Source organism: Hemicordylus capensis, chromosome 6 (genome assembly GCF_027244095.1).
Source record: "Hemicordylus capensis ecotype Gifberg chromosome 6, rHemCap1.1.pri, whole genome shotgun sequence".
Classification (NCBI taxonomy): Eukaryota; Metazoa; Chordata; class Lepidosauria; order Squamata; family Cordylidae; genus Hemicordylus; species Hemicordylus capensis.
In genome coordinates this window covers 49517424-49530517 of record NC_069662.1, presented here as the reverse complement: position 1 = coordinate 49530517, position 13094 = coordinate 49517424, and the positions used below count along the sequence as shown (strand labels likewise).

Here is a 13094-nt window from a genome sequence, read left to right as displayed (position 1 = left end):
ACCTAATTTGTATAGCCCTGACCTATAGGGGCGAGTTGGGGATCACAACCCATCTTAAGGATGTCCTCCGTACACTGCCTAGAAGAATGGCAGGCGTTGCTATGGGAAAGTATGCAAGTAAACAGACTGGAAGCTGTGAGATAAGGATGCAAAAGGAATGACAGAGTCCCACCCCTCTTGTCCCCCTCACAGATCCCATATAAACTCAAGCATCTCCTTTGGTTTAGGCCTACAGCTGAAAAAACTAATTTTCCTCAAGCATCAATTTCCAATAATGATAGCTAATAAACCGCTTTCTTTAAAAAATAAAACTAACAGGAAATGGAAAAACAGCATTTTCAGGATTCTGAGAAAGTCAAAAGACTATATGATGGAAAACTGAACTCCATGCTGCATGAAACACAAAACAGCAGCCATGGCAAGTTAAGACCATTGTGGCTGACATCTACACTAACCCTGCACAGGCACTATTGGGGAGAGAAATTTTAGCCAATCTTCCCTTCCCTCTGATGCCTGCTGTGCTTCCTGAAAGTATGTCTGCAAGGATAGCCTTAGGGACATATTTGGGGGAGGCACACTGGGCTTCAGAGGGAAGATTGGCTAAAATCACCCCAACCCTGTAGGGCCAGCACAGGGTTAGTCTACATGTCAGTCAATGCTTTCAAAGAATCCAATAGGTAAAACTCTTGGTTTACCAAAAAAAAGGGGGGTGGGGGAAGGGGGTGGGGAGAGAGAGAGACCAACCTGACTCGTATGGGCAACATTCACTGATCTGCTCCTCTTGTGTTACAGGCTCTTCATCATCAGGTAGGTACCGCTTATCAATGGCCTCTTTGATCTGGTTGTTGGCTCCTTTGGGATCCAAGTCCATCGCCCAAGAGAAGTTCATCAGTGCAAGATGGGTCTGGCCCAACTTTTTATAAACCTAGCCAAAAAAGAGAGGAAAAAACCCTAAACCAAATGTCAACACCGCTCAACTCTATGTAAATCATTACATTCCTACAGCATGTCTTTCTTGCTTTTGCTAGCTGGGATACTCCACAGCACTATATACTTTTCTCCAAGTAGTTTATTTATTTATTTATTTTCAAGCAAAAACAAACAAACCCCAAAACCCCACACCAACCAACTCCATATATTCAAAACAGATCACACACATTAAGAACTTCCGGAGGGGTAGTGGTGCTAATCAGCTGCTGCAAAAACAAATAATCTACAGCCTATTTCATCAAATGAAAGATTATAAATGCAGAAAGTCTATATGTTAGCTTTCAAGGTGTAGATTTAAAATGAAGCTGCACAAAACCTAAAATGCTTGAAGGCCTACCAAGAGATCTTTTGGATTCTTATTGCCCAGTAGTTCAGGAGTACCCAGCTATTCTTTTCCAAAGACTCTCCAAAGCCCAAATCTGACTGTCTTGGAAATGGCATTAACTACTTCCTTTTTGTTGGTTAGTATACAGGTGAAACTCGGAAAATTAGAATATTGTGCAAAAGTCCATTAATTTCAGTAATGCAAATTAAAAGGTGAAACTGATATGAGACAGACGCATTACATGCAAAGCGAGATAAGTCAAGCCTTAATTTGTTATAATTGTGATGATCATGGCATACAGCTCATGAAAACCCCAAATCCACAATCCCAGAAAATTAGAATATTACATGGAACCAAGAAGACAAGGATTGTAGAATAGAACAATATCGGACCTCTGAAAAGTATACAGTGTACTGTGCTTGATTGGCCAGCAAACTCGCCTGAACTGACCCCATAGAGAATCTATGGGGCATTGCCAAGAGAAGGATGAGAGACATGAGACCAAACAATGCAGAAGATCTGAAGGCCGCTAATGAAGCATCCTGGCCTTCCATAACACCTCATCAGTGCCACAGGCTGATAGCATCCATGCCACGCCGCATTGAGGCAGTAATTGCTGCAAAAGGGGCCCAAACCAAGTACTGAATACATATGCATGCTTATACTTTTCAGAGGTCCGATATTGTTCTATTCTACAATCCTTGTCTTCTTGGTTCCATGTAATATTCTAATTTTCTGGGATTGTGGATTTGGAGTTTTCATGAGCTGTACGCCATGATCATCACAATTATAAAAAATTAAGGCTTGACTTATCTCGCTTTGCATGTAATGCGTCTGTCTTATATATCAGTTTCACATTTGCATTACTGAAATTAATGGACTTTTGCACGATATTCTAATTTTCCGAGTTTCACCTGTAGTAGTATGCATGATTAAATGCCACATATAGCAAAAGCATTACAATTCTGTTGACAATTCTACATATGAGAATTTTGTGACAATTCTATGTACATTTTAATTAAAGCAGGTATATCTGAAGAGACTTGGATGTCTTAATTGTCTTTCCAAGCTACCTGTTTATATTTCAATTCAAAACAAACATACTAATATGCAGATTACATGGAGGGCTTGTGCAGTAGCTCCTTTTTATCTGCAAACTGTGGGGTTTTTTTTTGTATTCATTGTGAAAGGGCAAGTTTCTAGTAATGCAGTTATACCAGAAAGAAGATGATCACAGTTACATCAAAGCCAATTCAGAATATGACTGCTAGTTACCCCAACATGAGAAAACATCATTAGGTGAGTTTTTGGTGCAGTACAAGTGAATAGAGTACTGTGACTAACACCCATTCCACAGCCACTATTCTGCTTCTTTATGAATCCAGAAAAGCAAGGGACCCCTGCTTACAGCTATAATTCAGAAGACAGTTCTCAGGCTAGATGTTACCTTTCCTATCAAGAAGTAAACAAGAGACTCTTTGGGGACAATCTGCTTCAGTTCTTCAAGTTCTTGCAAAGCATACTGAAAAGCAGAAAGAATACCAAGTTTTACTGAGGTGCCTGATCTATGCATCACAAATACATATGTACATCAAGTGATTTGTTATCTTTGGTGCAATGAAAATATCCATTTCATTTCCCTTCTTGCAATTCTGGTCATTTATTTATTTTCTATGGGCTTAGCATTTGAAATATTAAAACAGAACTAGAATGCGCCACACCCCAAGGATTTTGGTTTCCTGCGCACCTAGAAATTGGAAACACAGAAATAAAAGAACTAGAAAGAGAGAAAGGACAAGGAAATGACAGGCAGTGGTGGAGGAGGAGAAACACAGCCCCCATCAGCAAGAAAATATGCAAAGAATAAATTTAGAAAAGCATAGTGAAAAAGTTCAAGTATATAAGTGGACAGCAGGCAGGAGAAAGGAAATTGCTTAATTGTAACAAAGAGAAAGGCTGGAACAGTTTCAGGCACCTGGTTAGCAGAGCTCTTAATAATTTAATGCAAGTATCTAGAGAATGTCAAAATATTTTTTCCAGTCTTCCTGATACATTTTGAGGAATGTATGCTTGAAGACCAGCAAAATTATAGTATGCCTTTACCTATGCCAGTTATTCTCCCTTCCCACAAACAAAGAGAATATGTTACCATTAACACCTCACAACTGCAATAAGCTACATGCCAGGGAAAGGAAGTCTTTTAGATACACCAAGATCTTCCACTGTAATGGAATAAAGTTTCCATGATGAGGTAATTGGAATCACAAAGAGATAAAAGGATGTAATTCAGAGCCCTTAGAATCTATTTTTTTTGCAACTATGGCTTTTTCAAAGGAAAAATCAGCTTCTGACCAAGAAATCGGAGCACTGGTTCACTTACCATGAAGGCTTCTTTTTGCTGCTGCATACAATGATATCTCCTGTGTGGGTTATAAACTCCCACGTGGCTCGGAGGCAGGACTATGCTAATTAGATTGAAGCCTTTAAGTGTGGAGGAGCATGACCCTACCCAGTTCTTTTAGGCCAAGAGGTGAAGAGTTTCTTGAAGAAAAACTGTTAGTATATTCCAAAAACAACAACAACAATGTGCAAGGTAAAAAACTACCAACAAGAAAAATCGGATCCAAGTGATAAAGAAAAAACCCATGGTCCTAATCCACTGGGGTCACAGTGAGAAAAATACCAGCTCTCCTGCATTCCAGAAACAAACAAAACAAACAAACTAGAAGGTCAGAATGGATGGCCAAGAAACTGATCCTGCGGTGGACCTGCGTAGTTGGCACGGGTGTTGAGGGAGGATCGAGATGTCCTAGGATGCAGCAGCAAGAAGCCTTCATGGTAAGTGAACCAGTGCTCTGTTCTCTGCTGCTGCCTCCAAGGACAACTCCTGGGTGGGGACATACCACAGCCCTCGGTCCAATGTAGGGAGGGGAGCACCTGTTGGAACCCTCCTCTCAAAAGCCGCCTGGGCAGAGGCAAAGGAAACTAATTTATAATGCCTGGTGTACATAGATGGGGTTCTCTAGGTGGCCGCTCGACATATATCTTGGATGGGGGCATTAGTAGAAAAAGTGGCTGCAGGACTCTGGGCAAGATGGCGTTCTGGATGAAAGCATCTGATTAACCACCGCTCAGGGCTTTCAGTTCCCGTTTGGTCTAATCATCTTCCTTCAGTCAGATGGAGATCAGAATGTGTGCAGGGGTTGGTCCCCCCTTTAGGGGTAGGAGTCCAGGGGGATTTCAGACCTTGAAAAGTTTGGATAACCCTGGATGAACATCTGGAGAGACCTATCCGCAATCATCAGACTGAACGGATAGAAAGGCTACCATCAATGCCAAAGTTAAGGACGACCTGCAATAAATCCAGAGGCGTAACTAGGGAAAACGGCGCCCGGGGCAAGCATTGAAATGGCGCCCCCCCCCCCGCGCCCCCAACATACTGCATTATACTTAGGTTTTTCCTCACAAGCGCCCGCCGCCGCCGCCAAGCCAGGCCACTGACTGGCCGCCAGGCGCCAGCAAAGCAATGGGGGGGGGGTGCGGGCGGCACGGAAGGGACCGCTCGTGGGGGAGGGGGCGCCGACACACTCCCTTGACTGCTGCAGCGCTGCTGCACTGAGCAGGAAACATTTGTATTAACAAAAAAAAAAAATTTAAAAAATTTTTTTTGTCATGGCGGCGCCCCTCACGTGACCAGAAAAGATGGCGCCCGGGGCACGTGCCCCCCCTGCCCCCCCTATAGTTACGCCTCTGAATAAATCTATCCTTTCTCTTCTACTAAATCTCTGAGATGACTACAGCTGTGAGTTTGTGAGATCGATGGCTTTTTAAATTGTCAACTTTTGCTCATTTTATTCCATCTCCTTTTTTTTGAATCTTTCTGTGGACTTTGCTGGAGAGCTCAGCATTCCAATGCTATTAGCTTTCAGTTTTGCTTCGAAGAATTTTTTAAAATGTCTGATGCTCCAGCATTTACTTATTTTTATTTTGAACTCTAATCTATTCATAGCCTTCGTCGTAGATTACTGTGGCCTCTTTTTTTAATCTCATATTTTTTATGACACCACCACCCCCCCAAACTTCCCAGCAGATATGTACAGTACTTGCAACGGAGAAGAGGAACGGAGAAGAAGACAGGCTTGGAGAGAAAAACAGCTTCTTTTTTGACTTGTTTTTTATTGTTTTGCAATGCCGCGTATTTACACCTGATCAGCTTATGTTTTTGGAAAGATTTTGTTACCTCCTCCTTGGGAGGATCTGCTTGGTGGGACTTTGGAAGATCTGCCTTGGATTTATAGCTCCTTTTATAGTTCCTTCTGTTTGCACAGTGACAAAGTGTTTTATGGCTGAACAACTACCCTTCCACTACTTACTATCTGAAGCTCTGATTAGGGAAATAAAAGTGTCTGGAAAGAGTTTGTTGTTTTGGCAGAGGAAGATCATTTTTCAACGTTCTTTCTTTCTCTATTGGAATAAGGATTTCTTTGTCTTTCGTGAGTTTAACATCTTTGATGGAACTTATGGCTTAATTTCAATCAGCATTTAGTACCAAGCCTCTGACTTTACCCTGAAGAATTCCTAAACTTGCTACTCAGCAGAACTGGAGTGATGAAGATTTATTACTCTTTATTACTCTTGCTTTTACTGAATGTTGATCTTGCAATCTTGGTGGTACTTGTTAAATACAAGGAGGGGAAATTGGTATGGGGAGGGACTGTTAAGTGGTGTTTTACTTCAAGATAAATTTAGAAGATTTCACCAGAATGGGTCTGAGTATTTTAATCTTATTTGAAAGTTTACTTGTTTTAGTGGTTTATCTATTGCGTGTGTTTTATTAGAACTGTTTGGCTTTGGAACTGTGGCAATGGCGAGATTTACACGGAAGGATCCTAACTAGAGGAACTTTTCTTTATGGAAACTTGATAACCTTTCCCCCCCCCCCAGGAGCAGAAGTTAAAGTTCCGGCATTGTTTAGTCTCCCCACTAATGTCCTTGGACATTGTTTCTAAGATTTCATATTAACCCTTTGTTATGTGAGAGGGAAGACTACTAAAAGTTTTTAAAGATTTTAATGTGATCTACAGTGTGGTTCGGGAACGGAATCATGCATAACCTACCTCACACGGTTGTTGTGAGGACAAACATGACCATGTACCCCACTCTGGGCTCCTTGGAGGAAGAGCGGACTATAAATGTGAAAAAGAAAAATAATAACCAGCATGACCAACATTCTGCGTGAGGGATCCTCCCCCTTTATTTTATTGGTATTATAAAGTGCATTGAGGCATATTTAAAGTTACATATTTAAGACATATTTGAGACATATATGAGATACATTTAAAATTACATATTTATTTTAGAGTTCCTATTAGCAGGATTGAATTTGTGAATTTCGTTTAGATTCCTTCATCTGTTATTTATAGTATTGAAATTCAAGTGGGAATATAGGTGTAACTGAATTTTATAGCATTTTGCTGGGGAAGTCTGCTGTAGAGGTTCTTGTCTTAAGCCTGTAACACCCTTGTTTTGATAGAACAAGGTTTTTAAAATTCATTGAACTCATCTTTGGTTTTTGCTAGATTTGTGGATGCTTTTTGATCATTTTAGATTCTCTCTGTCCATCAGCTTAATATATAGGGTTATATATTATATAACCTTATATATTAAGGTTATATATTATATTCATAATATAGGATATAAAAATATATAAGATTATTAAATGATGGCATATACCATTTATTATTTTGTACAGAACTTTTTAATTTATCATTTAATGAAGCTGGGACAGAAAATATTAGAAGATCTATGACTTTTTAGAAATCTCCTTTTTATTTAGTATTGGAAAATAATACATTATAAAACATATTTTATTAAATATATACACTATAAGATTCAATTAATTCACCAAATGAACAGTTTTTGAATAAATTTTAGGTTATCTTATTTTTATTTATACAGGTTTTAAATCAGATGAAGGGCAAAATTGGAGCGAGGGAACTCATACTCTCTCTTATAGAATATAGAAACTAATCATTAATATAGGAACATAGGTAGCTGCCATATACTGAATCAGACCATTGGTCTATCTAGCTCAGTATTGTCTTCACAGACTGACATTTAACAACACTTTTGAGCTTGTGGGTTTTGGGGGGGACCCCATACTTTAGAGCACTGAGGATGTCTGGTTCTGTGCTTGAATTATTTACATTACTTACATTTTGTATGTCATGGCTGGGTTGATTCTTTCTTCTCTTTAGACTGCTTGACAATATGATGATCAATTAGGTTGTGGGGGGGATTTTTCCTTTAGCAGTTCAAGATTCTTTATTGATGGCTATTGATGCCTAGTCTTAGATCTTTTAGACACAATTAATATTATTGTATTCTTTTCTCTCTTTTTTTGGTGGACAAGATCTTGTATGTAAACTTGTATGGTTTTGTTGGACTCTCAGAGACGTAATCTTTCTGTTTCTACTTATAATACTAATGAAAACATTTTTTAAAAAAAGAAGAAAAAAGAACAAGCAGCCAGAGGTAACTAGGGAAAATGGCACCTAGGGCAAGCACTGAAATTGTGCCACCACCGCGCTCCCCCATCCAAACATCTGACACACATCTGGGTTGCCACACAGCATCTCTCCATCCATGCAATAGGTAAAGCTTCAGAAGATCTCACAAGATAGATGATAGATAGATTCTCCTGCCTGCTGATTACTTTCTGGACTTTATTTTAAAAGTTATAAACCCAAGCATTTCAATTTCCACAGTCTTAGTAATACATTTTGATTTTATCAATGTCCTTTCATGTGGAAATCACATCTGCTAAAACCAACATAACCTGGACTTCACATCACCCTCTTACCAGCTTAGGGACAAGAAGATGCAAAGCATATTAAAGATCTTGCATTTCCTACATGCAGATATACTACAACTTCCACACAGAATGATGTGTGCTAGTCAGCCTTCCTGTGTGCAGTGAAAGAGATTTGTATGTCATTGTAAGAAGCCATAATAAGAGTTTCAGGAGATTTCCTACATGGAAGTAAGAGCACCTATGGGTAGGAAGATAATGAATGGCTATTTATGCACATGGACACAGTGCTTCCTTTACAATAGTTTCAATGTAAACTCATTTTGTTCAATTATAAATGAGCTGGGTGTCACTGACAGTTTCCTTAATTATTTGCTGCCAGTTTGAGCTTGTTTACTTGGAAGTAAGTCCCACTTAGTTTAATATAATTTACTTCCAAGTAAGTGTACATATAGGAGTGCAGCCTTAACTACTGGAAATTGTCCATATAGCAGCCCTTCTAATGCTCGCTTATTGAAGAGCATCATCTCCCTGCTGCCTTAACCATCATTGAGAATACTGAGGACTAAGAGTCCCATGGTGTAAAAGAAAAGAAAAGATTCTTCTCCGAAGGTATCTCTGTGCTTTGGGATCTCTAGAACTGTTGCACTGATCAGACTTTTCATTTTACCCTTTGTAGGAGAGCAGGTACTGAAAACAACAAAACCTAGTCTCCAGGAAATGTAGGAGCAAATCTGGCCACCAAGCTGAAGAGTAATTATGGAAAAACCCTCAAGAGACCCTAAGGGAAAGGCAGGTCACCCAGCCCAGGAGGGGAGGGAAAGGGGCGGGGAGGCACACACAACCGCGTCCCTCCGTTCTGCCCAACTGCACTCACGGATGCAGCATTTCCCTCCTCCGCCCCTATTGTGAAGAAACTTGGCAAGGGAATGGATGTGGGGGGGAAGGTGCGTGCCTCCCCCCAACTGCACGCACGCACCACTTCCCTCTGCCCCTAATGTAAAAAAAAGGGATGGATGGGGGCGGGGCAGCAGATGAGCAGAACGAGCCAAGCGGAGCGACTGCTGGAAGACCAGGAAGGAAGCCTCTTTTCTCTCTACCTCGCCCACCACCCCTATCATCCACACCATTCTGCCGGTGACGAACACCCCGACCTCAATTTCTGCAGAGTGAGAGCAAATAAATAAATAATATACACAACACAATGCCATTGCCAAGGAACACACAAACTGAGAGTGATACAGCCTCTACTACTAGGCTCGCTGAGCGGGCGCAAATGTTCGGCTGCTGCTGGGCTGGGAACTTCCTCCCAGCCCAGCAGCAGGCAAGCAAATTTGCTCCCCAGGAGCCCTCAGCAGTCGGCTCGGCAACACAAACAGAGCAGCGCAGAGGCCAGGGGGCTGCCTTAAACATGGGGGCTGCCCTGTCTAGAGAAGGAGAGGCTGCTGGCACAAACAACATGGCAGCTGCCGAGGGGAGCTTCCTCACAGCTGCATGCCACCCCCGCCCCCTCCACTGACAGCATATTATAAGTCCTGGTTAAGTCCTGTTACCCGCCCCCCCCCCCCGCAGACACAACCCTCAAGGTCGTCCTGGCCATGACCATCTCACTCTCTCAGGAGGAAAACATCCATTTTGAAAGTGGTTTGCACACACCCGGCAGCCAGCCCTCCCTCCCACAGCTTGGAGCACCCGTAGTAGCACTAGCACGGGGGTTAAAGAAAGCAGGATAGGAAATTTAAAAAGAGTAAAGACGCCTGCACTGCACGTGCACACACACCTTTGAATTGCTTGCTTGTTTTTTTTCTAATCTTGATGAAGCAAGCAAGCAAGCGAAGAACTTCTTCAGACAACTAGGCAAGGCTCTTGCATGCTCCGCCGCCTCTCACTCAATGATCTTCCTCTGCAGCTCGAGCCTCGAAGCAGAGCAGGCAGCAAACACACAAGCACCACCAGAAGCACTCACCAGCATTAAAATTTAATATTACAGCCAAAAACGCCAGAAAATGCAGCCAAGCCAAAGGAAGCCAGAACTCACTGCCTTGCCTTCTCTCTCCCCTCCTCGCCTACAGTACAATCATCTCTCTCTCGGCGCAGAGCAGAGTACACCCAGCCCCAGCACGCGCGGGCGGGCTCTAGAGCAGAGTATATACACCCAGCAGCAGTCTGAGAGACTGAGGTTGCTCCGGAGCGGCAAGATCTTGTGGGTGAGGGGGAGGTCCGGCCAATGGCAGCAGGGAGCAGGCAGCGTGGCGCCCGCCCAAGGAAGGCAGGAACTGAATATTAAAGAATTTTGCCTGTCTGCGAAGGAAGCTAGGATTTTGTGGGGAGCGGGGGCAGTCAGTGACATTTTTGCGCCCCCCGCTTGGAGCGGCGCCTAGGGCACGTGCCCTGCCTGCCCCCCTGTGGTAACGCCTCTGCAAGCAGCTGAAGAGGCTGCTGCCCTGGTGGAGTGAGCGAACACTTTGGTGGTGCTCTAAGGTTCTGGGACTCATATGTCAGGGATATACAGGCCTTTAACCACCATGCTATGGTAGAGGGTGACACCGCCTGATCCATGGATCGAGGCAAAAAGGAAACAAAGAACGACTCAGTGGTCCTAATGTGTTTGGTACAACAACAACAACAACAACTATTTATATACTGCTTTTCAACAAATGTTTCCAAAGCGGTTTACATAGCGAAACAACATAGATCCCTGTCCCCAAAGGGCTCACAATCTAAAAAGAAATGTAAGATAGATGCCAGCAACAGTCATTGGAGGTACTGTGTTGGGGGTGGATAGGGCCAGTTACTCTCCCTCCCGCTAAATAAAGAGAATCACCATGTTAAAAAGGTGTCTCTTTGCCCAGTTATATGTCCTTAAGCACTGCCGGACATTCAATTTGTGCCATGCCTTCTCTGTTGGATGTACCGGTTTTGGGCAGAATGAAGGCAACGTCCTGTGACATATGAAAGGGGGAGTCCACCATTGGGTGAAAAAAGGGGTCTGGAATGAGTCTCACAGAGTCCTTGAAAAAATGCACAAGTTCTTATGAACAGATAATGCCCGTAGTTCTGACACCCTACTGGCCGAGGTGACAGCTATCAGGAAGGCTAGTTTTAGCGACAAGAGACATAACGGAATGGATTTCACTGGTTCGAAAGGGTGGCCCTTGAAGAGTCTTCAGAACAGTGTGCAGATTCCAGGTGGGGAAGTGATGTACCACTGGGGGAGATAACAGAGTTGTACCCTTGAGGAAACGCTGTAAATGGGGGTATCTTATCATGGAGCTCTTGGACACCCCTACATGGAGTTCCACCAGAGAGGCAGCCTGTTTTTATTTTATTTTATTTAACATTTTTATACCGCCCAAAACTTACGTCTCTGGTGTTTGCTGACAGCCCTTTATCCAGTCTGCCCTGGAGGAATTGGAGAAGGTGTGTTATGGTGGCCAATCCTTTTGGAATGGAATGTTTTGTGACAAGAAATCTGAGGAAGGCCCTCCAGGTATACTGGTAAATCCTGTTTGTTGAGAGACGTTTGGAGGCCAACATAGTATTGAGCACCTTGGAAGAATACCCATTCCAGGTGGCTAGTTTTAACCAGCCTGGCTGGATCTAGATGACACACTGGGCCCTGTTGGAGAAGATTGTTTGTGACTGGAAACATCAAGTGTTCAGCTGTGGCCAGGTTGATGAGCTCTGAAAACCAAGGTCTCCATGGCCAGAACAGCACTACTAGGATGACTTGTGCTTGGAGGAACTTTATTCTTCAGAGGACCCAGGCCAGAAGAGCAGCTGGTGGAAAGGCGTACAAGAGACCCTCCAACCATGGCGCTGATAGTGCACCCACTGCTTCTGCCTTCGGACAGGGGAATCTAGTAAAGAAACAGTGTACCTCTGAGTTCGCTGGTGAGGTGGAGAGGTCCACTGACGGATGGCTGAAGCGTATTGTGGTGAGGTGGAAGGCTGATGAGTTCAGTTCCCATTCTCCTGAGAGAAGTTCCTGAGCCAGTCTGCCACCGTGTTCAATTCTCCTTGTACATGGTGAGCTGTCAGGGATGCCAGATATTTCTCAGCCTACAGGAACAGAAGAACTGCTTCCACTTGTAGAGATCTCAATCTGATCCCTGCCTAGTGATTAACGTGTGGCTTTGCCATGGTGTTGTCTGTACAGATTAACACCTGTTGGTTGAGAATTATGTTCTGGAACGCCTGGAGGGCCAACCAGATCGCTCTGAGTTCCAGCCAGTTTATGCTGTGCTGTTTTTCATCCGGGGACCATCTTCCCTGCGCTGATGCATGAAGACAGTGGAGCCCCCATCCGTGCTTACTAGCATCTGTGGTGGCCCCTGATGGTAATGCTCGGAAAGTCCAGAAACCCTTTCCCACCATGAGGTGTGGCGGGGTTGTTCACCAATGCAGGGACCAAAGTCCTTCTGTTGGACTTGATTCCAATTTCTAGGTGGAATGGGAGAAGAAACCATTGTAAGGTCCTCAGGTGGAAACGTGCCATGGTACCAATTCAAAGGTTGCCACCATTATTCCCAAAAGCCAGGACAGGGTGAGAAGTGGAAGGGTTTTCCGTAGTAGAGCTTGCTCTACTTCCTTCTCCAGAGCGAGTCTGCGCTCTGAAGTGGGGGGACAGCTTGTTCTGTAATGTATCTATCAGGACTCCCGGTTCACCAAGAAGCCATGATCCTTGAGTACCTGTAGGGTAGATTGCAGGTCTTTGTGAGCTACCTGTAATGATGAAGATTTTATCAGCAGATTGTCTAAATAAGCAAATATCCGGACACCCAGGAGATGGAGGTGGAGATAAGAGCTTTGTAAAGATTTGAGGTGCTGAGGAGAGGCTGAAAGGGAGCACCTTGTATTGGTAATGAGCTCATGCGTAGCAAAAGTGTAGAAGGTGGTGGCTGTCCTGATGCATCGGAACATGCAAGTCTATTGAACGGAGATAACAGACATTGAAGGGCTTCCGTG

The 13094-nt window shown here is 43.4% G+C and overlaps 1 protein-coding gene across 3 annotated transcripts in view; it reads right to left on the bottom strand.

The window, feature by feature from the left end:
* Positions 1 to 13094, bottom strand: part of CDC27 (cell division cycle 27) — a 78588-nt gene that overhangs the window by 2833 nt on the left and 62661 nt on the right. For all 3 annotated transcript variants that reach the window (XM_053263251.1, XM_053263252.1, XM_053263253.1), the window contains 2 exons: positions 2763 to 2837; positions 745 to 925 (listed from right to left, as the gene is read on the bottom strand). In XM_053263251.1, coding sequence (XP_053119226.1) covers positions 745 to 925; positions 2763 to 2837 — 256 coding nt within the window. The remainder of the gene's footprint in view (positions 1 to 744; positions 926 to 2762; positions 2838 to 13094) is intronic.